At 51.3% G+C, this 26816-nt stretch overlaps 1 protein-coding gene across 2 annotated transcripts; it reads right to left on the reverse strand.

The window, feature by feature from the left end:
* Positions 1-1105: 1105 nt before the first annotated feature.
* On the reverse strand, positions 1106-26816 carry mis18a (MIS18 kinetochore protein A). Of its 2 annotated transcripts, XM_072513437.1 has the most exons (5): positions 26592-26813; positions 20032-20095; positions 17963-18085; positions 7511-7610; positions 1106-1605 (listed from the first exon to the last, which is right to left on the reverse strand). In XM_072513437.1, the coding sequence occupies exons 1-5, from the start codon at positions 26770-26772 to the stop codon at positions 1525-1527; spliced, it is 549 nt and encodes a 182-aa protein (XP_072369538.1). In that variant the 5' UTR covers positions 26773-26813; the 3' UTR covers positions 1106-1524. The 2 variants fall into 2 exon arrangements, with proteins under 2 accessions (XP_072369538.1, XP_072369539.1); XM_072513438.1 differs by lacking the exon at positions 1106-1605 and having other exon boundaries at positions 17853-18085; positions 26592-26816.

The following is a 26816-nucleotide window of genomic DNA, read 5'->3' on the forward strand; positions in this document are numbered from 1 at the left end:
ACAATTATTTGAACTGCTTTATTTTGTAGAAGCCTTTGGGAATACAGCGCTCAAATGTTCAACAACCCAAAGGTTCCTGTGCAGGCCCCAAACTTGTCTGGCCCTTTAAGGTAGTGCCTCTGCAGCCACACAAAAGCAATTAATGAGCCTGCGCACTTCAATTAAATAGTTGCACACTGCAAAATAATTGCTGGGTCATAATTTGGAATTCCTCATCAAATGCCGATGTAGAATAACCAGGACTGTAACAGTTCCAAGTTCTTAGGAGCACTTAGGATAGGCATTAAACATAGTCTTGCAATCATCACTCATATTCTAAGATTTTCACTTTGTAACATTTTCTTTTAAATCACAGCCCCAAAGATGGGGGTTCTTTTCAGAGCTGCAAATGCACAGGGTGCTACGAGCAGTTAGTTCATCACATGCCCATTAACGTAACTCTTTTTAAAGGAAGAAATTTTGTTATGGAACACATCTTGTAGGTGAAGAAATCTGAGAACGCAGATTTCGAACACTCAGTACGCGACTTTGTCCATAGATGGCAAGAAATTCCTGTTGAAATCAAAGAACCAGAGTTCTACTTATTGTTGTACTTATGCAGCCAGATTGAGAGTGCCCTCTACAGTTGAAAACAAGAGTTTTCATGTAGTACATTGGCAAGCATTTGGTATTGTTGATTGCAGAATTACAAGTATGTGTTTATTGCATAATGGTGTTCAATACAAAATTGAAGCCAAAACAAATAGCCTGTTTGTTAAATTATTATATTCTGCACAACACAAATAGAAAACATTTTACTAATTACAATCAAGGAGTAATCTTGCTTTAGAGAAGGGTATTTAAATATTGTGCCCAATTTTACTTTGAATCAGGGCTAAATCGCTGGCTTTGAAAGCAGACTAAGGCAGGCCGGCAGCACGGTTCGATTCCCGTAACAGCCTCCCTGAACAGGCACCGGAATGTGGCGACTAGGGGCTTTTCACAGTAACTTCATTTGAATCCTACGTGTGACAATAAGCGATTTTCATTTCATTTTTTCATTTCATAAAGTACAAATACTGTATTGGAGAATGTGTATAATTAATTAGTAGCTTGCATGGATCAAAACTATTCAAACAGCTTTATTTTTCACATTAACATGATTGCAGTTTGGTAAATGTACAATTAAAACAATTTTACAAAGACATTGATGGAGCAAGGTTAGCGACTGCCTCTGAGAAAACAGATACAAAATGTATCTCAACATTTAAAGTTGACTCATGATATAATTTTACAACAGATAATGTTGATTCACCTCAGATTTTTAAGCATAATTGATTCTTGATCCTAAGTTAAATTCAGTATCTGGTACAATGCACAATATATACAATATTTGACAAACATGAGCCACGGCTTGTGTCTCTGGAACAAGCAACGGCATCATACCACCACACATCGGAAGAAAAAAATTAATTCTCTGAGTTTGTCTTCAAAATGTGGCCTCTTCATCAGCATAGTTTTGGAATGTAATATTTCTGTTAAGAGTCATTCTTTATTCGTCAATGATTCTATCTTTTCTTCAACAACAGCCAGTCTTGCAATCATTAGATTCAACACAGTTTGAGACTGTTGAAGGGAACATTTTCACATTAGACTCATTTGTGAACAGCAATACAATATGTTAAATGTGATTACAAACAAGCAATAACCTGAACAAGAATCAGGTAACATTTTTCCCATGGACGCTTTGACATCTCATCCAAGAAGTAATTCTAAAGGAGCAATTTAATTATTAAACACAATAAAAATGTAGATGCATATCTTAAAATGCAAAGCTTTGCTTTTGTACAGTCATGGGATCAGCCGGCCAAAGGGAAATATAGCGACTTCCGGTAGCGGCCATGACCTGCTCGGTCACGCGAACGGCAGCTCCCGCCGGGATCGGTGTTTCGGGCCGCTAAAAGGAGCGGCGGCGGCAATTGACAGGAGGGACCGGCATGGGAACAGACGTGGGAGAACCCCCCCCCCCCCCCCACTGGTGCATGGAGAGGGCCAGGAGCGGAGCAGGCAGACGTGCGAACCCGGGGGAAAAGGTCGAGACGGTCCGGGAGGACAAAATGGCGGCCGGAGAAGATCGGGAGGTGTGGGCCCAGTGGGCCAGAGAACAGCAGGAGCTCCTTAAAAACTGCTTCATGGAGCTGAAAACGGAGATGCTGGCCTCCATGGAAAGAAATGTGACCCAGTAGGCGCAGGAGAAGGAGATCAAGGAGGTGAGGAGGAAGGTGGCGGAGAACGAGGACGAGATCCTGGGCCTGGCGGTGAAAGTGGAGGCGCACGAGGCACTCCATAAGAGATGGCAGGAGAGGCTGAATGACCTTGAGTGCATGTCTCGGAGTCATAATCTGCAGATCCTGAGCCTTCCCGAAGGAGCGGACGCGAGCACGTACGTGGCCACAATGCTGGGGACGCTGATGGGCGCGGGGGCCTTCCCGCGGCCCTTGGAGCTGGATGGGGCGCACAGTGTTCTCGCCAGAAAGCCGAGGGTAAACGAGCCACCGAGGGCGATGGTGATACGGTTTCAGTGCTTGGCAGACCGAGGGCAAGTCCTGCGGTGGGCGAAGAAAGAGCGGAGCAGTAATTGGGAGAATGGCGAGATCCGAATTTACCAGGACCTGGGAGCTGAGCTGGCGAGGAGGCGTGCAGGGTTTAACCTGGCGAAGGCGGTCCTCCACGGTAAAGGGGTGAAGTTTGGGCTCCTGCACCCGGCGAGACTGTGGGTAACATACCAGGACAGGCACCACTATTTTGATACCCCAGACGAGGCGTGGTCGTTCATCAGGCAGAAGCTGGACCTGAACTAAGGGACTGTTGTATGGGGGTGAAATGTGCGGCTGGGGAGGGACCGAGGGGAGGACAGCGGGTAAAGCATAAGTTTATGGGCATGTCTGCCCTAATTTGGTTGGGGGTTTTGTTGTTTGTTTTGCTTGTTTTCCAGGTGTTTTGTTTTCCAGGTGTTCGGCGCTAGGGGGCGGAAACGCCCGGGACGGGTTGTCCGGTGCACGGGGAGGTCCCAGATGGCGCTTGCCCCTCCACCCTGCGGGGGAGGGGGGGGTAAGGTGGCCCGAAGGAGGCAACAAGTTAAGGGTTGGTATATAGAGGCGGGAGCGGCCGGGGTCAGCATGGGTGAGTTAACACACGGAAGCACAATGGGGGGGGGGGGGGGGAAACCAGAGCTAAGCGGATGCTTGGCAGGGGCGGGGGGGGGGGGGGCTGCTTTGCTGACTGAAGGGGAGCCAGGTGAGGGGTATGGATGGAGAGACGGGCGGGGGAGCCGCCGGGGGGAGAGCTGGAGGAGGGAGGCAGAGGCACGCGGCTGGCCGAAAAAGGGGGGTGGCTAGCCGGCGGGATTGGGGGGGGGGGGGGGGGGGGGGAGGGGGGTGGTTAACCCCCCGACCAGGCTGATCACGTGGAACGTGAGGGGCCTGAATGGGCCGGTCAAGCGGTCCCGCATGTTCTCGCATTTGAAGGCGGACGTGGCCATGTTGCAAGAAACGCACTTAAAGCTCGCGGACCAGACGAGACGAAGGAAAGGATGGGTGGGACAGGTGTTTCACTCGGGGTTAGACTCAAAGACCAGAGGAGTGGCCATTTTGGTCAGTAAAACGAGTGGCGTTTGAGGCGGGGAGCATCGTGGCGGACAAGGGGGCAGGTATATAATGGTGAGTGGCAAGCTGCAGGAGGCCCGGGTGGTGTTAGTGAATGTATATGCCCCGAACTGGGACGTTGCGGACTTTATGAGGCGCGTGTTGGGTAGGATCCCGGACTTGGAGTTAAGTCACCTGCTTATGGGAGGGGACTTTAACACAGTCTTGGATTCGAGCTTGGATCGTTCCAAGTCCAGAACGGGAAAGAGGCCGGCGGCGGCCAGGGCCTTGTGGGAGTTCATGGGCCAGTTTTGCCGGGGGGGGGGGGGGGGGGTAAGTGGACCCCTGGAGGTTTACGCGGTCAAGGACGAAGGAGTTTTCCTTTTTCTCCCATGTCCATAAAGTCTATTCGAGAATAGACTTCTTTGTGTTGAGTAGGGCGGTAATCCAGAGGGTGGAGGGGGTGGAATACTCGGCCATTGCGGTCTCGGACCATGCCCCACACTGGGTGGACCTGCAACTGGGGGCGGAACGGGGTCAGCGGCCTCTCTGGCGACTGGATGTGGGGCTGCTGGCGGACAAAGAGGTGTGCGGGCGGATAAGGAGGAGTATTGAGAATTATGTGAGAGCGAATGACACAGGAGAGGTGACGGTGGCAGTGGTTTGGGAGGCTCTGAAAGCGGTCATTAGGGGAGAGTTAATCTCCATTAGGTCCCATAGAGAGGAGAGGGCGAGACTGGTGGAAGAGATACTCAGGGTAGATAGGAGGTATGCGGAGGCCCCAGAGGGGGGGCTGTTGAACGAACGCCGGAAATTACAGGCGGAGTTTGACTTGCTGTCCCCGGGGAAGGCGGAGGCGCAGCTGAGGAAAGCGAAGGGGGCAGTTTATGAGTATGGGGAGAAGGCGAGTAGGATGCTGGCGCACCAGCTGCGCAGGAGGGAGGCGGCCAGAGAGATTGGGGGAGTGCGGGATAGGGAAGGCAACATGGTGCTGAGCCCAGAGAAGGTTAATGAAGTCTTCAGGGAGTTCTACGGGAGGTTATACGAGTCGGAACTCCCCGGGGAGGGGGAAGGGATGAGGCGGTTCACGGACCGGTTGAGGTTCCCAAGGTTGGAAGCAGAGCGGGTGGAGGGACTGGGGGCCCCGATTGAGTTGGAGTAGGTAGTCAGGAGGCTGGCAGGCATGCAGACGGGCAAGGCCCCGGACGGCTTCCCCGTAGAATTTTATAAGAAGTTCTCGGAGCTGCTGAGCCCGCTCCTGATGAGAACCTTCAATGAGGAAAAGGAGAAAAGGATCCTCCCTCCGACAATGTCGCAGGCATTGATCTCGCTTATCCTGAAGAAGGAGGATCCGCTTCAGTGTGGGTCCTACAGGCCGATATCGTTCCTGAACGTGGATGCCAAGCTGTTGGCAAAAATTCTGGCCACCAGAATAGAGGACTGTGTCCTGGGAGTGATTGGGGAGGACCAGGCGGGTTTTGTTAAGGGCAGGCAGCTGAACACGAACGTGAGGAGGCTCCTGAATATTATGATGCCCTCGGGAGGTGGAGGTGGTGGTGGTGGCTGCGATGGACACAGAGAAGGCCTTTGACAGGGTGGAGTGGGAGTATCTGTGGGAGGCGCTAGGCAGGTTTGGATTTGGGGAGGGATTTATAGGGTGTGTCAAGATGCTGTATCAGGCCCCTGTAGCGAGTGTGTCCACAAACTGGCTAAGTTCGGAATATTTCAGGCTGCACCGGGGGACGAGACAGGGGTGTCCCCTGTCCCCGTTGCTGTTTGCCCTGGCAATTGAGCCGTTGGCCATTGCGCTCAGGACTTCGGGGGATTGGAGGGTGCTGGTGCGCGGAGGGGAGGAGCACCGGGTCTCCCTCTACGCGGATGACCTGCTGTTGTGTATTTCGGACCAGTTAGACGGGATGGGGGAGGTCATGCGGATCCTGGGGGGCTTCGGGAGGTTCTCGGGGTATAAGTTGAACGTGGGGAAGAGTGAGCTGTTCGTGGTCCACGGTAGGGCCCAGGAGGAGAGACTGAGGGAGCTCCCGCTCAGGATAGTGGAGAGGAGCTTTCGGTACTTGGGGATACAAGTGGCCAGGTACTGGGATGCCCTGCACAGGCTCAACTTAACCCGGCTAGTGGAGCAGATGGAGGGAGAGTTTAAAAGGGGGGATATGCTCCCGCTTTCCTTGGCGAGACGGGTGCAGACTGTGAAGATGACGGTTCTCCCCAAGTTCCTCTTTGTATTTCAGTGCCTCCCCATTTTCATTCCCAAGTCCTTCTTTAAGCGGGTGAATAGGATTGTTACGGGATTTGTGTGGGCGAATAAAACCCCGCGAGTCAAAAGGGTATTCTTGGAGCGTCGTCGTGTAGAGGCACCAGTCTAGGGGCCTTGTTACGGCTCCGCTGCCGTTCTCACCGGTGCGATACACCACTAGTCCGGTGGTGACGGCGGCACTGAGGATCTGGGGGCAGTGGAGGAGACACGGGGCGAGGAGGGGGCCTCGGTGTGGACCCTGATATGGAATAACCACAGATTTGTTCTGGGTAGGTTGGATGGGGGGTACCAAGGCTGGTATAGGGCAGGTAATAGGAGGATGAGGGACCTGTTTATAGACGGGGCTTTCCCCAGCATGCAGGCACTGGAGGAGAGGTTCGGTCTGCCCCCGGGGAATGCATTCAGGTTCCTTCAGGTTCGGGACTTCCTTAGAAAACAGGTGGGGACATTCCCGCGGCTGCCCCCACGTAGGATCCAGGATAGGGTGGTGCCTGGCGTCTGGGTAGGGGAGGGGAAGGTGTTGGACATATATCAGGAGCTGCAGGAGGTAGAGGAAGCCTCAGTGGGGGAGTTGAAGAATAAGTGGGAGGAGCAGCTGGATGAGGGCCTGTGGGCCGATGCCCTGGGCAGGGTGAACTCCTCCTCATCGTGCCAGGCTCGGATTAATCCAGTTTAAGGTGGTGCATCGGGCGCATATAACGACGGCAAGAATGAGTAGGTTATTTGGGGTGGAGGACAGGTGCCCGAGGTGTGCGGGGAGTCCGGCAAATTATGCCCATATGTTTTGGGCATGCCCGGCGCTTAAAGGATTCTGGCAGGGGTTTGCAAGGGTGATGGCGAGCCCAGCAGTAGTGATATTTGGGGTGGCGGAGGATCCGGGAGTGCAGGAAGCAAAAGAGGCCGAGGTACTGGCCTTTGCCTCCCTGGTAGCCCGGAGACGGATTCTGTTAATGTGGAGGGACTCGAAACCCCCGAGTGTGGAGACCTGGGTTAGCGACATGGCAGGGTTCCTCAGCTTGGAGCGAATAAAGTTCGCCTTGAGAGGGTCGTTGATGGGTTTCTCCCGGCGGTGGCAACCTTTCCTTGACTGTCTAGGGGAGCAGTAAGTGTCAGCAGCAGCATCCTGGGGGGGTTCAGGTGGGGGGGGGGGGTAACTGTTGAAATAATGTGAGTTGGGCATGGGGACAAAACCCACCTGGTTCTGTTTTTAAAATTGTTTTTCTGTTTTGTAAGTAGTTTCATTGTAAGCTTTGGGCTATGTTTATTGTTAGTTTTTATTACGATCTGTATTTCTAATTTTGTTATGTAAAAACGCTCATTGGAAAAACTTTAATAAAACATTTATTTTTTAAAAATTAGTAATAGAATAGCCATTTGCCAATTGAAAAGTTTATAGCTGACAAGCTGCAAATTATTAGTCTTTACGGTTATTTCTAACAAAATTAAATACAACATCCAACTGCATTTTATAGGGCCTGAATTTGAAAACTATTCTTCAATATCAAGTAAAATATAATTACTTTTTTCAAATGGTTCATTCTTTTCTCAAAATTTTATTTTGCAAATCAACAAAGCTAATCTACTGAAGACAACCTTAATCTGAAGATACAATCACCTTTGCTAATTCTTCAAGGACTTCGGTTTGAGTTTCTAGGACTATTGGCTTTTTTCGCTCATCCACAAATTCTACATTTGTAGTGGAGCCAAGGACATAACTAAGGAAATAAAACAAAGATAATTTACAACTTGAAAAACAAATAATAGTTAATTTATGCAACTTTTATAAATAATACATGTACTTCGATTAATACACTTACTTATCATATTCCAAACCTGGATTAAAAAGAATAAAACAGTTGTTCTAATTTTTCTGTTCCAAGTATCTTTTATCATTTATCTTTTCTGTGCATTTGGTACTGGTTTAATTGAACATCTATGAAGAATGTTGCATCAGTCTTGGTCCAGTAGCAGCATGAAACCAATCTGGCTCATCAGTACAGTGGAGGGAACCCACTACACATCTTTCAGAAAAGATCTGAAACAATTCCTACCTGATCCCTTAGGGGGCACAATATATCCAATTATAATAATTAAAAAAGAGGAATTCTCATTGTTCTGAACAATATTTCTTAATCAATACCACCAAAATCACAGGTTATCTCAATATTTTGAGGGGCCATTTCTATTTTCAATATTTCCTTACATTGCAATAATGGCATGCAGATGCAGCAATCAATTAGAAAAGCAATAGCATGTTGGCCTTTTATCGCAAGAGGACTGGAATAAATCAGTAAAGACGTCTTGCTGCAATTGTGCAGCATTTTAGCGAGACCATATCTGGAATACTCTGCAGTTTTGGTCTTCACATTTAAGAAAGGATATACTTGCTGCCTCGGAGGCAGTACACTGAAGGTTCAGTAGATTGGCCACTGGGATGAGGGAGGTGTCCTCTGATTATGGGCTCTCTGGAGCTCATGCTGGATAAGGAGTCTAAAACATGAGGGCATAGTGTTAGGATTTATTTTTATTTATTAATGGGATGTGGACATTGCTGATTAGGCCAGCATTTATTGCCCATCCCAGGTTGACTTCAGAAGGTGGTGGTGAGCTGCCTTCTTGAACCGCTGCAGTCCCCAAGTTAGAGGTTCACCCACTGTGCTTTTAGGGAGGGAGTTCCAGGATGTTGCCCCAGCGACTGTGAAGGAGCATCGATATATTTCCAAGTCAGGGTGGTGAGTGACTTGCAGGGGACCCTCCAGGTGGTGGGGTTCCCAGGTATCAGCTGCTCTTGTCCTTCTAGATGGTAGTGGTCATGATGGCTTTGGAAAGTATTGTCTGAGGAACCTTGGTGAGATACTGCAATGCATCCTGTAAATGGTACACATGGCTGCCACTGTTCGTCGGTGGTGGAGGGTTGGAATGTTTGTGGAAGGGGGAGCAATCAAGCGGGCTGCTTTGTCCTGGATGGTGTTGAGCTTCTTGAATGTTGTTGGAGCTGCATTCACCAAGGCAAGTGGAGAGTATTCCATTACACTCCTGACTTGTGTCTTGTAGATGGTGGACAGGCTTTGGGGGAGGGTTCAGGAGAGTTATTTGCCGTAGGATTCATAGCTTTTGACCTCCTCTGAACGGCTAGACCAGTTCAGTTTCTTATCAATGGTAACCCCCAGGATGTGGATTGTGGGAGATTCAACAATCGTAATGCCATTGAATGTCAAGGAGCGGTAGTTACATCCTTTCCTGTAGGAGATGGTCATTGCCTGGCACTCGTGTGGCGCAAATGTAACTGGCCATTTGTCAGCCCAAGCCTGGCTATTGTCCAGGTCTTGCTGCATTTGGACATGGACTGTTTCATTATCTGAGTCGTAAATGGTGCTGAACATGTTTGCAGTTCTGCAAACATCCCCACTCTAACCTTATGATGGAAGGGAGGTCATTGATGAAGCAGCTGGAGATAGTTGGGTTTAGGGTACTGCCCTGAGGAATTCCTGCAATGATGTCCTGGAGCGGAGATGATTGACCTCCAACTACAACCATCTTCTTTGTGCCAGGTATGACTTCAACCAGTGGAGAGCTTTCCCCCGATTGCCAATGACTCCAGTTTAGTTAGGACTCCTTGATGCCACACTCGGTCAAATGTTGCCTTGATGTCAAGGGCAGCCACTCTGACTTCTGGTATCCAGCTCTTTTGTCCATGTTTAAACTAAGGCTGTAATGAGGTCAGAAGCTGAGTGGACTTGGCGGAACCCAAACTGAGTGTCCGTGAGCAGGTTATTGCTGAGCAAGTGCAGCTTGATAGCACTGTTTTTTAAAAAAAATATATTTTATTGAAATTTTTTTCCCTGAGCAACATTTTTCCCGCTTACAAAACAAGCGAAACGATAACAGTAACAAAACAGAAATTTTTAAACTTTTTAACAACAACAATAATAATAATAATATACAAGTAACAAAACCTCGTACTCTATTGACCTATACTCAACTGCCTCTCCCCCTCCCCCCTGGGTCGATGCTGCTGGTTATCCGTCTTCCCTCTAACGTTCCCCTAGGTAGTCGAGAAATGGCTGCCACCGCCTGGTGAACCCTTGAGCCGATCCTCTCAGGGCAAACTTTATCTGCTCCAGTTTAATAAACACCGCCATATCGTTTACCCAGGCCTCCAGTCCGGGGGGTTTCGCCTCCTTCCACGCGAGTAGGATCCTGCGCCGGACTACGAGGGACGCAAAGGCCACGACATCGGCCTCTTTCGGCTCCTGCACTCCCGGCTCTTCCGCAACTCCAAATAGAGCTAACCCCCAGCCTGGTTTGACCCGGGCCTTCACCACCTGCGAAATCACTCCCGTCACTCCCTTCCAATACCCTTCCAGTGCCGGGCACGCCCAAAACATATGTGCGTGGTTTGCCGGGCTCCCGCCACACCTCCCACATTTGTCCTCCGCTCCAAAGAACCTGCTCAATCTTGCCCCCGTTATGTGTGCTCTATGTAGCACCTTAAATTGAATCAGGCTAAGCCTGGCGCATGAGGAAGAGGAATTTACCCTGCTTAGGGCATCAGCCCACATACCCTCCTCTATCTCCTCCCCTAATTCTTCTTCCCACTTTCTTTTTAGTTCGCCCACCGACTCCTCCCCCTCTTCCCTCATCTCACTATAAATCTCTGACACCTTGCCCTCTCCGACCCACACCCCTGAAAGCACCCTGTCCTGTATCCCGTGTCGGGAGCCGCGGAAATTCCCTCACCTGTTGTCTAGTAAACGCCCTCACCTGCATATATCTCAGGAAATTCCCCCGGGGTAACTTATACTTTTCCTCCAGTGCTCCCAAGCTCGCAAAAGTCCCATCTATGAATAAATCTCCCACCTTCCTAATTCCCAACTGGTACCAGCTTTGAAATCCTCCATCCATTCTTCCTGGGGCGAACCTATGGTTGTTCCTGATAGGGGACCCCACCAGGGCTCCCCGCACCCCTCTCTGTCGCCTCCACTGTCCCCATATGTTCAGTGTTGCCGCCACCACCGGGTTCGTGGTGTACTTTTTCGGTGAGAACGGTAGCGGCGCCGTCACCAGCGCCTCTAGACTCGTCCCTTTACAGGACCTTCTCTCCAGCCTTTTCCACGCCGCTCCCTCACCCTCCATCATCCATCTACGTATCATTGCCACATTGGCGGCCCAATAATAATCTCCCAAGTTCGGTAGTGCCAGTCCTCCTCTGTCCCTACTGCGCTGAAGGAACCCCCTCCTTACTCTCGGAACTTTCCCTGCCCACACAAAGCTCGTAATGCTCCTATCTATTTTATTAAAAAAGGTCCTGGTGATTAAAATAGGGAGACATTGAAATACAAATAAGAACCTCGGGAGGACCATCATCTTAATTGCTTGCACCCTGCCCGCCAGCAATAAAGGCTGCATGTCCCACCTCCTAAAGTCCTCCTCCATTTGTTCTACCAGCCGTGTCAGATTAAGTCTGTGCAAGGTTCCCAGCTCCTAGCGATCTGAATCCTCAAGTATCGGAAGTTTCTTTCCACTTTCCTTAGCGGTAAGCCTTCTATCTCTCTACTCTGGTCCCCTGGATGTATCACATATAATTCACTCTTCCCCATGTTTAACCTATACCCCGAAAATTCCCGAACCTCCTCAAGATTCGCATAACCTCCATCATCCCCCCCGCTGGGTCCGACACATATAGCAATAGGTCATCCGTGTATAACGAAACTCGGTGTTTTTCTCCCCCTCTAGTCACCCCTCTCCATTTCCTAGAGTCTCTCAGCGCCATGGCCAGAGGTTCAATTGCCAGCGCAAACAACAATGGAGACAGCGGGCATCCCTGTCTTGTTCCCCTATATAATCGGAAATACTCCGATCTATGTCGACCTGTAACTACGCTTGCCGTCGGTGCCCCGTAAAGTAGTCTAACCCAGCGACTAAATCCGTTCCCAAACCCAAACCTCCTTAACACTTCCCATAAATACTCCCACTCCACCCTATCAAATGCCTTCTCTGCGTCCATTGCCGCCACTATCTCTGCCTCCCCCTCCACTGAGGGCATCATTATCACCCCTAATAGCCGTCGCACGTTAACATTCAATTGTCTCCCTTTTACGAACCCTGTCTGGTCTTCGTGCACCACCCCTGGGACACAGTCCTCTATCCTCGATGCCAGCACCTTTGCTAGCAGTTTGGCGTCCACGTTCAATAGTGAAATAGGTCTATAGGACCCACACTGCATCGGATCTTTGTCCCTCTTCAAAATTAGCGATATTGTCGCCTCCGACATTGTCGGGGGTAGTGTCCCCCCTTCCCTGGCCTCATTGAACGTCCTCGCCAACAACGGGGCCAACAAGTCCACATATTTTCTGTAGAATTCCACCGGGAACCCGTCTGGCCCCGGGGCCTTCCCTGCTTGCATGCTTCCCAGTCCCTTAATAACCTCGTCCAACTCAATCGGCGCCCCCAGGCCTGCCACCGCCTGCTCCTCCACTTTCGGGAACCTCAACTGGTCCAGGAACTGCCGCATCCCCTCCTCTCCCTCTGGGGGCTGAGACCTATACAGTTCTTCATAAAAGGTCTTAAACACCTCATTTATCTTTCCTGCCCTTCGCACGGTGTCTCCCCATTCATCCCTAATTCATCCTATCTCCCTCACTGCTGCCCTCTTCGCAGTTGGTGCGCCAACAGGCGACTAGCCTTTTCCCCATATTCATACCTCCTCCCCTGTGCCTTCCTCCACAAATCGCCATGGATCCACTCCCCCCATTTGGTCCATAAACCCCTTAAGTACCTTGGCCACTGCCGGCCTTGTTCCAGTCCTTGAGCTGGATCTATCTAGCCCCGGGTCCAGCACCGTATTGAAGTCCCCTCCTAAAATCAAATTTCCTGCCTCCAGGTCCGGAATACGCCCCAGCATCCGTCCCATGAACCCCGCATCGTCCCAATTTGGGGCATACACATTAACCAACACAACCTCCATTCCCTCCAGCCTACCACTCACCATTACAAATCTACCTCCACTATCTGCTACGATGTTCTTTGCTTCAAATGCTACCCGTTTCCCCACCAAAATGGCCACCCCTCTGTTCTTTGCGTCCAGTCCGGAGTGGAACACCTGTCCCACCCATCCTTTCCTTAGCCTAACTTGGTCCGCCACCTTTAGGTGCGTCTCTTGGAGCATAACCACGTCTGCCCTTAGTCCTTTCAAATGCGCGAGCGCTCGGGCCCTTTTTAATCGGCCCATTCAGGCCTCTCACGTTCCACGTGATCAGCCTCACTGGGGGGCTACCTGCCCCCCTCCCGTGTCGACTAGCCATTACCTTCTCTAGGCCAGTCCCATATCCCGCCTCCCGCTCGCTCCCCCAACGTCACATTCTGCCCCCGGCCACCCTCTCTTTAGCCTTTTCCTTTTGGATTTCCGCAGCAGCAACCCAGTTGTCCCCCCCCACCGCCCCCCCCCCCCCGCTAGATCCCTATCTAGCTTGATTGCTCCCCCCATATCACTTCCGTAAGTCAGCTGACTTCAACTGACCCCGGCTACTCCTCGGCCCCCCCGGTGTGAGGGAACTCCCATCCGCCTTGCGCCTGTTTTCCCACCTTATTCTTTCCGGCGCGGGAACATCCCTTTACCTGTCCCGCCTCTTGTGGCGCAGCTCCCTTTCCCCTCCCCCTCTCCTTCCCCATTCTCTGACTATGTCCCACCTCTCCCCCCTCACCGGCGCCCACATTTCCCCAGTGTCCCCCCCCTTCCGTTTACTTCTCGCTTAACTTTCACCATCCCATTAACAAAAACAATAATAACAACAATAACAGTTCCCTGCAGCATCAGTCCCTCAGTTCCGGTCCAGTTTCTCTTCATTGATGAAGAACCATGCTTCCTCCGCCGTCTCGAAATAATAGTGTCTCTCCTGATGCGTGACCCATAGTCTTGCCGGCTGCAGCATCCCAAACTTCACCTTCCTTTTGTGCAAAACCTCTTTGGCTCGGTTGAAGCTCGCCCTCCTTCTCGCCACCTCCGCACTCCAATCCTGGTAGATCCTTACCACCGCATTCTCCCATCTGCTACTCCGCACCTTTTTAGCCCATCTCAGGACCTCTTCTCTGTCCTTAAGGCGGTAGAATCGCACGATTATCGCCCTCGGTGGTTCTCCCGCTTTTGGTCTTCTCGCCGGGATCCGATTTGCCCACTCCACCTCCATGGGGCCCGCAGGGGCCTCAACACCCATCAGTGACCTCAGCATCTTACTTGCGTACGCTCCACGGTCCACTCCATCCACACCCTCCGGGAGACCTAGTATCCCAAGGTTCTTCCTTCGCGCTCCATTTTCAAGGGCCTCAATCCTGTCAGCACACTTTTTATTAAGTGCCTCATGCGTCTGAGTCTTGACCGCCAGGCCCAGGACCTCGTCCTCAATACCTGACACCTTCTGCTCCACCACGCGAAGTTCCGTCTCCTGGGTCTTTAAAGTCTCCTTAAGCCCCTCAATTGCCTGTAACAACGGGGTCATTACCTCCTTCTTCAGCAGGTCCACGCACCGTCTCACCACCTCGTCCTGCTCAGGCCCCCATGTCACCTGTGGTTTCTCCGACGCCATTTTGTTACACTCCCTCTGACCTTCTGGCTGCAGCCGCCGCCGCCAGTTTTTCCCTCCGTCTTTCGGGGGGAGGGCTCCCTTCCCTCGCGCCTCGCACCGGGTTTTACGGCCGTCCAAGTCCCCGTTGGGGCTCTTAAAAGAGCCCGAAGTTCCGTCGGAGCTGGAGCCGCCGAAATGTGCGGCTAGCTCATCCCTGCCGCAACCGGAAGCCCCTTGATAGCACTGTTGATGATTCTTTCCATCACTTTGCTAATGACGGGGAGTAGTCTAATTGGGCAGTAATTGGCTGGATTGGATTTGTCCTGTTTGTGTACAGGACACACCTGGGCAATTTTTCACATTGCCGGGTAGATGCCAGTGTTGTAGCTGTACTGGAACAGCTTGGCTAGGGGTGCGGCAAGTTCTGGAACATAAGACTTCAGTACTATTGTCATAATATTGTCATGGCTCACAGCCTTTGCAGTATCCAGTGCCTTCCTCCATTTCTTGATATCACATGGAGTGAATTGTATTGACTGAAGACATGTGATGCTGGGGACCTCCGGAGAACGAGATGGACCACCCACTCAACACTTCTGGCTGAAGATTGTTGCAAATGCCTCAGCCTTGTCTTTTGCACGTGTGCTGGGCTCCTCCATCATCGAGGATGGGGATATTTGTGGAGCCTCCTCCTCCAGTGAGTTGTTGAATTGTCCACCACCATTCACAGTTGAATGTGGCAAGATTGCAGAGCTTAGATCTGATGCGTACGTTGTGGAATCACTTAGCTCTATTACTTGGCATACAAGTAGTCCTGTGTTGAAACTTCACCAGGTTGACACCTCATTTATCGGTACACCTGATGTTCTTCCTACATGCTCTCCTGCACTTCATTGAACCAGGGTTGATCCAACTTTGGGATGGCACGGTAGCACAGTGGCTAGCACTGTTGATTCACAGCAGCAAGGTCCCAGGTTCGATTCCCACTTGGGTCACTGACTGTGCGGGTTTTACACATTCTCCCCGAGTCCGAGTTGGTTTCTCCGGGTGCTCCGGTTTCCTCCCACAAGTCTCGAAAGATGTGCTTGTTAGGTGAATTGGACATTCTGAATTCTCCCTCTCTGTACCCGAACAGGCGCCGGAGTGTGGTAACTAGGAGCTTTTCACAGTAACCTCATTGCAGTGTTAATGTAAGCCTACTTGTGACAATAATAAAGATTATGATTATTACCCCCCTGGCTTGGTGATGATTGGAGAGTGGGGGATATGCCGGGCCATGAGGTTGAATACAATTCTGCTGATGGCCCACAGCCTCACGGATGCCCAGTCTGGAGTTGCTGGATCTAATTGAAGTCTATCCCAATTAGCATAGTGGCAGTGTCACACAACTCGATGGAGAGTATCCTCAGTGTGAAGATGGGACTCTGTCGCCATAAGGACTGTGCAGCGGTCACTTCGACTGATACCATCATGCACAGATGCACCTGCAGCAAGCAGATTGGTGAGGATGAGGTCAAATATGTATTCCCCGCTTGTTGGTTCCCTCACCACTGGCTGCAGTTCCAGTCTAGCAGCTACATCCTTTAGGACGCGGCCAGTTCCGTCTGCGGTGGTACTACCGAGCCACTCTTCGTGATAGACATTGAAGTCCCATACCCAGAACATATTCTGGGCCCTTACCACCCTCCGTGCTTTCTCAAAGTGCTGTTTGACATTGAGGAGTACTGGTAATCTGCAGGAGGTTTCCTTGCCATGTTTAACCTGAGGCCATGAGACTTCATGGGGTCCAGGTCGATGCTGAGGACACCCAGGACAACTGTCTCCCGACTGTATACACTGTGCCGCCACCTCTGCTGGGTTTATACAGGACAGGATATACCCAGGGATGGCGATAGTGGTATCTGGGACATTATCTGTAATTATGGCTATGACATAATTGCTTAACTAGTCAGTGAGAATGTGGTCCCAATTTTGGTACAAGTCCCCAGATGTTAGCAAGGAGGATCGGCAGGGCTTGGTTTGCCGTTGTTGTTTCTGGTGCCTGGTTTGATGCCGGGCCATCCATCCGGTTTCGTTCTTTTTTCGTGTTTTCGTAGTGGTCGAATACAACGGAGTGGCTTGCTAGGCCATTTCAGAGGCATCTAAGAGTCAACCACATTGCTGTGAGTCTGGAGTCACACGTAGACCAGACCAGGTAAGGAGAGCAGGTTTCCCTCCCTAATGGACATTAGTGAACCAGATAGGTTTTTATGCCAATCGACAATGATTTCATGGTCATTATTAGACTTGTAATTCCAGATATTTTATTGAGTTTAAATTCCATCACCTGGCATGGTGGGATTCAAACCCACCACCGATCAACTTAGGACTGAGGTGAGGAGAAATTACTTCACTCAAAAGGTTGTGGATACTCGTTGAATACATTTAAGTTGGCATAAACAGATTTTTGATCTCTCAGGGAATTAAGGGAAAGAGGGATCGGATAGGGAAATGGAGCTGCAGCCCAAGATCAGTCATGATCGTATCGAAAGGCGGAGAATGCTCAACAGGCCACATGGCCCACTCTGGTTCCTGTTTTCTTGTGTTTTTGAGTCGCTCTTGAGCTGGGAGATGCTTTAAGACAGTCCGAGGATGTGATAATTTACATAAAATTTCTTTCTTTCTTCCAAGTAACTCCATTTTAATCATCCAATTTCCACTGATTTTCTACAGGCATATAAAAGTTGAGGCAAGGTATTATTGAACCTCTACAGTGCAGGAGGCCATTCAGCTCATTAGGTCTGCACCAACCCCCCAAAAGAGCACCCTACCTAGGCCACACCCTCCCCATAACGCAACTAACTGTGGGATATTAAGGACAATGTAGCACGGCTACTCCACCCAACCTGCTCATCTTTGGACTGTGGGGGGGGGGGGGAGAAAGAGAGAACTGGAGCATCCAGAGGAAACCCACACAGACAAGGGGTAGAAAAGAGGTGCAAAGTTTATTCTTGATCTTGTTTCACAAATGTGTCTGATTTTGAACCACCCTGTATGTGAAACATGCTACAAGATGTTACTGGGCTAATAACAACTTGTAAGGACAAAGGAATAAAAGTGAAATATTGTTCTCAAGTTTCTTGTTGCAAAACATTTTTAATTGGCTACTGTCTTATGTATCCAGAGCCCTCTTATGCACCCAGAGCCCATCCAAAGTCTGAGTGTACTGGAGACAATGCAAACATTTAATTTCCATCTTTAAAAATCTTTGTATCAATCGCATACACCTGTAAGATGCTGTTTATAATTTCACTGTGGCAAAATTCAGTAAGTGGAGTTATATTCATAAATGATCACTCATTTGAGACATATGGAATTCTCTCTAAATTGACAAATTGTCAGATGTAATATACTTACAACAGTTAAAGTTGAATTTGCTGTTCTACCAATTTGTCATTTTTCTGCAGTAGGTAGATTTTAAATGCTTTGGGCAAGTGACGGTCTTGTTTTGTAATATACATACTTGCCTTTCAATATAGGCCACAGCCAAGCAGTATACATTCCTTTTGTAGTCAAGGTGGGCTGGAGTGCATAGGTACATTCTACCCAGTAACAAAGAGCAGCCACTACAGGATAACAATACATAAATGCTGGAAGGAGGGGAAAATAAAGTTACTCCAGAAATGTGAATTACATAATGAAGTACAGGAATGGGCCAGCTGGTCCATCAAGTCAGTCATTTATCAACACTATCTGCCACCCCTACACCCACCCACTACATTATCTCCTGGGAAAGGCAAAACGAGTGAATATGTTGGCAATCTACACTAGAAGTCCAAAACTTAACCTCACTCTATACATGATGGAACTTTTACTTCACTCTATACATAATAGAGGTTTTACTTACGTCCCCTAGTTCTTCATAATCTTTCTAGATTGAATAGGTATTTGAAAGCATTTGGGATTCAAAGTTTTGCAGATGGAATATGTGGGAAAATGTGAACTTTGGCAGGAAGAATAAAAAAAGCAGTATATTATTCAAACAGGGAGAGATTGCAGAACTCTGAAGTATCAAGAAAAAGTTAGTAAACAGATACAGTGACTGGGAAGGCAAATGGAATGGTGTTAATTGCAAGGGGAATTGAATATAAAAGGTTTTGCTAGTTATATAGGGTATTGGTGAGACCACATCAGAGTACTCTCTCCTTTAAGAAAGGATATCATTGCTTTAGAAGCAGTTCAGAGAAGCTTCACTCAACTGACTCCTGGAATAAAGGAATTTTCCAATGAGGAAAGGTTGAACAGGCAGGGCTGTGTCCACTGGAGACTAGCAGAATAAAAGGTGAGTTTATTGAAACATGCAAAATCCTGCAGGAACTTGACAGGGTTGGTGCTGAAAGTCTATTTCCTCTTGTGGGAGAGACTAGAACAAGGGGGCACAGCTCAAAATAATGTGAACATCAAAGGAACCAATCCTCACCTAGCCAAGTCCAAAAAGTATAATGCAACGGGGGGCATAAACATCTTAATTTCATAGAAACTAGAAGGATGACAGCATGTGGGGCTTCTGCGGACGTATCTTTAGCAAACAGTTTCACTAGAATGAATGGAAGAATGAATATTCCTTTATGGAAGATGTTCAGTGAAGAAATTTAGAGCCCACTAGCAACAGGCAACTCATGCTATATTGTTCATAGTTAGGTCTATGCCCACCAGTACCATTTTTGAACTGTCTAATTTCATGGAATGTCACTTGGGCTCCAGTTGAGAAGTCACTTACAAACATCCATTGAACTCACCAAAGGGAATATAGTTGCTTGGATTTTGCTGAGAGGCACAAACAAACAGTACCTACAGGCTTACAGCTGCACACAGATTTGTAGTGAGCTACTGTGCAGCAACTTGTAATAATTAGAAATTTTGGGTGGTACACTTGATTATCATAGAATTTACAGTGCAGAAGGAGGCCATTCGGCCCATCGAGTCGGCATCAGCTCTTGGAAAGAGCAGCCTACCCAAGGTCAACACCTCCACCCTATCCCCATAACCCAGTAACCCCACCCAACACTAAGGGCAATTTTGGACACTAGGGGCAATTTATCATGGCCAATCCACCTAACCTGCACATCTTTGGACTGTGGGAGGAAACCGGAGCACCAGAAGGAAACCCACACACACACGGGGAGGATGTGCAGACTCCGCACAGACAGTGACCCAAGCCGGAATCGAACTTGGGACCCTGGAGCTGTGAAGCAATTGTGCTATCCACAATGCTACCGTGCTGATGGTGGGTCTAGGACCAGTGTTTGCACCATGTCTCTTCAACCAAACTGAGTAATTGTTACTGAGAAATACAGAACCAGGAGGTACAAGTTTGAATTCAAAATTCGATGCACAGAGGAAAACAAAGATGGGATTAAGAGAGGAGGCTGAAATTTAAATCATAAAATATCAGACATTAAAATTTAATAGAAAAGATATTCGATAGTAAGAGACTTGTAATGATGTTCTCTATTGTATAACACAGAATAGAAAATAGAATCAAATCTTTCTTCATTTAACTTCAATGAGCTCAAAAAGCTGCACTCATACTTACCAACCAGACTCATTTGCAGTGTCTAATTTCTGTTCTTTGTTTACTTGCACATTTTTAGTGACACCTGTAAAAGGGCAGCAGGTTATTAGCTGATAAGTTCAAAATTTGACACAACGATCAAAGGTACAGCAAACCGCACAGTAAGCCAGGTTCGAGGAACATTTTGTCGGTTCAGCTAGTTAAATATGCGAGTTCAGAGCGAGCACATTGATCTTCATTCAAAGTCCATAAAATCTCATTTATAACATACTTCAATAACATATTGTAGGTAGTACTACGACTGGTCCCTAGTTAACCTGGGCGAGATTCCCCCATTTGTTGCCATCCGGCTGAATCCCCCAATTTGTTATGCCCCAGGGTGAGGAAGAATGAACTCGTTCCCTTTTTTAAATTCAACCTCCTCTGCTGGTCGCAACAAAATTGATCTTTAAAGATTCCTTCATGGATAAAGTATGTTTTAAAAGGAACCAAATTAACCAAGCTTTCTAGAATTAAAGATAGAGTTTATTAACTACTAGCGGTAAGAAAACGATAAACCACAAGCATACACATTCAAATAGTGTAGAAGTGAGAATTAAGCCCAAAGTAAGCTTTAAAAATAAAAGTATATAAAACAGTCCATGCCACGTGAGGAATAGCTGATTAAGCATTGCACTTAGAGATGCACACACGCAGGCAGGGCAGCTTTTCAGCTGGCTTTGATCCCAGTCTTTGTATATTCCTGAAAGGTGGAAATCCACAAATCCGTCTGGACATTACGCACAGATCGCTTGATGAAATGATACTCGTCTCCCATTGTCTCTAGCAGAGATGGCAGTCAGCTTCGATATGCTTTAGAACAACCCTCACCTTTGCGCTTACCTTTAATTTGACAGATGAGCCTTCTTGGTCCTCACAATCCCACTTGCTTTGTCACTCAATGATACATTTCTGCTAAGGACTTCAGCTGACAATTTAAGATCTCGCTGCATCCTTTGAAAAAAAACAGGAGGTTTGTCCTCGAACTCGCCATGCTCAGTCTTCAAATGCCCGTGGTGTTTTGAGGGTTTTAAACTTACATTTGCCAGTACTTCCCTGTATGTAACGCACATGGGACTTGCATCCTCATTTGCACTGGCACAATTAATAAAGCCGTATCTCAAGAAATCATCTTTATACGGCTTTGTTCCTGATTTCAGCTTCTTCTTAATGGGATGTTCGTCAGAGGCCCTGGAGCTCATATCAGCACTTCTTTGTCCTGAGAAGCTGTCTCCAGCAGATTTAGCTGTGAGATCCTGGCCTATTTGTGTCTCTGTCCCTCTCTTCTTTATTCCAAACTGATCCATCTTCAGTTCTCATGCACTCTTGTTACTTGCTTGCAGCTACAAAAAGAAGAAATCTTTCCTCTGTGATTTTGCGACCAAAGCATGGATTGTGTGAAATCAGTCTATGTGCTGGGCTCAGGACCTGCTCTCTGCCACCATTTTTGCTAGGAAGACTCTGCCGTTTTTAAAAAGAAATTTGGTCCTTGGACAGTGCGCTGACGTCAGGAGGAGATGGCACTGGGATAGCGCACTGACATCAAAGGTGTCAGACTGCCCCAATGGGCACTGGGCTGTGCACTGCACTTCCAGAACCAGTTGGGGGGCATGCAAGCGGACGGCATTCTCTTTTTGTTCAACAGCACATGGCGTCCCATGAGTTTTATTTGTGAAGACTGATAACTAAGAGTTTTCAAACATTCACACAGATTTCACATGCTGGTCCTTAAAATTCCACTTTCCCTGCCCAAGAGGAGAACAACACGTCATTTATTTTTGTGATCGGTGCTGGTGCCTTCTTCTTGGACCTCAGTTTGGAGAAAAAACAAATTGTTGCAATCCCTGTATATGTCGCTATCACATAATTCCTCCTCCCTGTGATGGTGTAGGCACTGAAATACTTGTGGAAGTTGGTGCTAAATGCCAGCATCATGACCCGCCATTCTCACCCCTCACACAAACTTCACTCGGCCACTCTCCGTGTCCTTCACAGGCCCTGAGCTTCAAGTATTGCCCCCATCGGCCCTGAGCTCCGTGTATTTCCCCCATCTCCTCCTATTGGTCAGTGGAACAATGGAGTGCTGGATGTGACGTTCGGAAAACTAATCACCCATTGAATAATCCGTGTGCCAATTGGACAGAGAAAGGCAAAATGCTGCGGCTGCTGGCAGTCACGACGGGCATTTTCAACCCAAAAACCGATTGCAGCCGTTGGGCGCTTCTCCCGCAATCGGGAACGTGACGACCGGTTGCTTCCCTCCTGACACCTGCCTGCAGATCGTGACCGAGTTTGAAAACGCCTGCTTTAGAAGTACTTTTGGTTGGAAACGGAGTGATTCTATTAGCTCTCAAGAGTATCACTGTTCCCCCTACTCTTCCCCAGCAATTCAGCCAGTGACTGACTTTACATCATCAGCTTGTATATTCATTAAAAAAAAAACAGACAGGTCTTATTCAAAGTTGAATAATTCCAGATGTAATTTTGTGCTTTTCCTTCGTTAGTATGAGATGTAAGCTCTACGCCGCTGAAAGGTTATACTATGATTCAGACACAAGAAATAATGAGCGTACACACAAGTATCTAAATAAAAGACAAAGCTTTTAGGTCAGAACATTCAACTGTGGCTTTGTAGCACCTGCAATAAAAATACAAAGCAGGCTCCACAAAACCCATAGAGTTAACATGAACACACCGTTTATCTGACAATACGATGCACTTATACAAAGAACATCAAGATAATGCCCTCTAATGTATCCAGCAATACAGTGTCCTAAATGTTTAATGTACCCGGCAATAATACACCCACACATGTTTCAAACAAAAATGATCTATCCTTAGTTAACTAGTTATAAAAATGCTTTTATACAATGACAAAATAATTCTTTGTAAATAATAGAATCACACATGTGGGAAACCCCTTTTGATTGGTGACGATGGGTTGGGCTCCCTTAAATAATCTTCCAATGAAGAGTTGGCTTTCCTTAAGTATTCCTGAAAGGATGACTGGATTGGTCAGGCTTCTTTTGAAAAGCAGCCAACTCTGTTCCCGAGCTACCAAACCCCTTCCTGACAAGTGTTTGGAAATAAACCAGTCTGTTCACAACTTTGGTGTCACATCTGACCTCAAGGTGAGTACGATCACATGTTCGTGCCATCACCAAGACCACTATTTCCACCTCCAGAACATTGCCTTTGCCTATATCAGCTATTCTGCTGCCCAATGCACACCTCCATCCCGCCCAATCTACCAGACCCGCCTCCCTCCCAAGCAACGAGACCGCACCCCTCTCCCAAGCTACCAGACCGCACGCACTTGTCCCCCAAAGTTACCAGATCCCCCTCCCTTCCCCAAGCTACCAGACCACACTTCCCTCCACCCCAAGCTACCAGATCCCACTCCCAAGCTACCAGATACCACTCCCAAGCTACCAGACCCCCCTCTCCCTACCCCTCAGGCTACCAGACCTCCCTCCCCCCACAGGATACCAGACACCCCTCCTCAGGCTACCAGACCCCACCCTCCCCGCCAGGCTACCAGAAACCCCCCTCCCTTCCCCCCAAGACTACGAGACCCCACCCTCCTTGCTACCAGACCCCCCTACCCCCCCCCCCCAAGTTAGCAGACCGCCCCCCCCCCAAATTACCAGAGCCCTCACATTGGGCAGCACAGTAGCACAGTGGTTAGCACAGTTGCTTCACAGTTCCAGGGTCCGAAGTACGATTCCCGGCTTGTCCGTGCGGAGTCCGCACGTTCTCCCCATGTCTGCGTGGGTTTCCTTCGGCTGCTCTGGTTTTCTCCCACAATCCAAAGATGTGCAGGTTAGGTGGATTGGCCATGCTAAATTGCCCTTCGTGTCCAAACAAAAAGGTTGCGTGGGGTTACTGGGTTATGGGGATAGGGTGGAGGTCTGGGCGATGTTCTTTCCAAGGGTCGGTGCAGACTCGATGGGCCGAATGGCTTCCTTCTGCACTGTAACTTCTATTATTCTATAAGCTTCCAGACCCACTCCCCCCCCCCTAAGCTACCAACCCCCCCCCAAGCTACCAACCCCTTCAGTCCCCCCCAAGCTACCAGCCCCTCTCCCCTCCCTCTCCCCCAAGCTACCAGCCCCCTTCCCCTCCCCCCAAGCTACCAGCCCCCCCTCCCCTCCCCCCAAGCTACCAGCCCCCCTCCCTCCCCCACCAAGCTACCAGCCCCCCCTCCCTCCCCCACCAAGCTACCAGCCCCCCCCTCCCTCCCCCACCAAGCAACCAGCCCCCCTCCTTCCCCCACCAAGCAACCAGCCCCCCTCCCTCCCCCACCAAGCAACCAGCCCCCCTCCCTCCCCCACCAAGCAACCAGCCCCACTCCCTCCCCCCAAGCTACCAGCCCCCCTGCCCTCCCCCGCAAGCTACCAACCCCACTACCCCCCCCAAGCTACCAGACTCCCTCCCCCACTTCGCCTCTGCTCTCCTCACCTCCCCCATCCCGCCTCCCCCCCATTCCCTCACCGCCGCCCCATCCCCTCATCGCCGCCCCCCAACCCCTCACAGCCACCCCCCCAACCCCTCACCGCCGTCCCCCCATCCCCTCACCGCCGCCCCCCCATCCCCTCACCGCCGACCCCACCCCCATTCCCTCACTGCCGACCCCACCCCCATTCCCTCACCGCCGACCCCACCCCCATTCCCTCACCGCCGACCCCACCCCCATTCCCTCACCGCCGACCCCACCCCCACTCCCTCACCGCCGACCCACCATGCCCTCACAACAGCCGCCCAATCGCCTCACCGCTGCCCCCACCCCCCATCACCGCCCCCCCATCTCCTCACCACCGCCCCCCCATCCCCTCACCACCGCCCCCCCATCCCCTCACCGCCGCCCCATCCCCTCACCGCCCCCCCATCCCCTCACCGCCCCCCCATCCCCTCACCGCCCCCCCAGCCCCTCACCACCCGCCCCCCCAGCCCCTCACCACCCGCCCCCCCAGCCCCTCACCACCCGCCCCCCCAGCCCCTCACCACCCGCCCCCCCAGCCCCTCACCACCCGCCCCCCCAGCCCCTCACCACCCGCCCCCCCCATCCCCTCACCAATCGCCCCCCCCCATCCCCTCACCACCCGCCCCCCCCCATCCCCTCACCACCCGCCCCCCCATCCCCTCACCACCCCCCCATCCCCTCACCACCCCCCCATCCCCTCACCACCCCCCCCATCCCCTCACCACCCCCCCATCCCCTCACCACCCCCCCCATCCCCTCACCACCCCCCCCATCCCCTCACCACCTGCCCCCCCCATCCCCTCACCACCCGCCCACCCCTCCCCCATCCTCACCACCCGCCCACCCCTCCCCCATCCTCACCACCCGCCCACCCCTCCCCCATCCCCTCACCACCCGCCCACCCCTCCCCACCCCCTCACCACCCGCCCACCCCTCCCCCACCCCCTCACCACCCACCCCCCACCCCCCCCACCCCCTCACCACCCGCCCACCCCTCCCCCACCCCCTCACCACCCGCCCACCCCTCCCCCACCACCCGCCCACCCCTCCCCCACCACCCGCCCACCCCTCCCCCACCCCCTCACCACCCGCCCACCCCTCCCCCACCCCCTCCCCCACCCCCTCACCACCCGCCCACCCCTCCCCCACCCCCTCACCACCCGCCCACCCCTCCCCACCCCCTCACCACCCACCCACCCCTCCCCCACCCCCTCACCACCCGCCCACCCCTCCCCCACCACCCGCCCACCCCTCCCCCACCCCCTCACCACCCACCCACCCCTCCCCCACCCCCTCACCACCCGCCCACCCATCCCCCACCCACCCACCCCTCCCCCACCCCCTCACCACCCGCCCACCCCTAACCCACCCCCTCACCACCCGCCCCCACCCCCTCAACACCCACCCACCCCCTCACCACCCGCCCCCACCCCCTCAACACCCGCCCACCCCTCCCCCTCCCCTCACCACCCGCCCACCCCTCCCCCTCCCCTCACCACCCGCCCACCCCTATCCCCCCGCCCACCCCTCCCCCCACCACCCGCCCACCCCTCCCCTCACCACCCGCCCACCCCTCCCCCCTCCCCTCACCACCCGCCCACCCCTCCCCCCTCCCCTCACCACCCGCCCACCCCTCCCCCCTCCCCTCACCACCCGCCCACCCCTCCCCCTCCCCTCACCACCCGCCCACCCCTCCCCCTCCCCTCACCACCCGCCCACCCCTCCCCCTCCCCTCACCACCCGCTCACCCCTCCCCCCTCCCCTCACCACCCGCCCACCCCTCCCCTCACCACCCGCCCACCCCTCCCCCTCCCCCCACCACCCGCCCACCCCTCCCCCATCCCCTCACCACCCGCCCACCCCTCCCCCATCCCCTCACCACCCGCCCACCCCTCCCCCATCCCCTCACCACCCGCCCACCCCTCCCCTCACCACCCGCCCACCCCTCCCCTCACCACCCACCCCTCCCCTCACCTCACCACCCGCCCACCCCTCCCCTCACCACCCGCCCCCCCCCCCGCTATTCCATCCCATCCCATCCCCTCCCCTCACCACTCACGCTTCAGGTGGATCATGTTCTCCTTGGGGTTTGCTCCCACCCAGGCAAGCGAGTCTCCCACGGGAAGCCGGCACTGAGAGCACAGGAAAACCACCGGTAGATCCGAGTCTCCGATGATGAAAGTGCTCGAGTCCTTCTCAACTTCATAGTCCGTTAACAAATCCACTGTCACTCCCGCCATCTTTCAAACCGCCTCCCTGTCCTGCAACAAGCATGCGCAGCAAG

This window comes from Scyliorhinus torazame, chromosome 8, assembly GCF_047496885.1.
Source record: "Scyliorhinus torazame isolate Kashiwa2021f chromosome 8, sScyTor2.1, whole genome shotgun sequence".
Taxonomy (NCBI): Eukaryota; Metazoa; Chordata; class Chondrichthyes; order Carcharhiniformes; family Scyliorhinidae; genus Scyliorhinus; species Scyliorhinus torazame.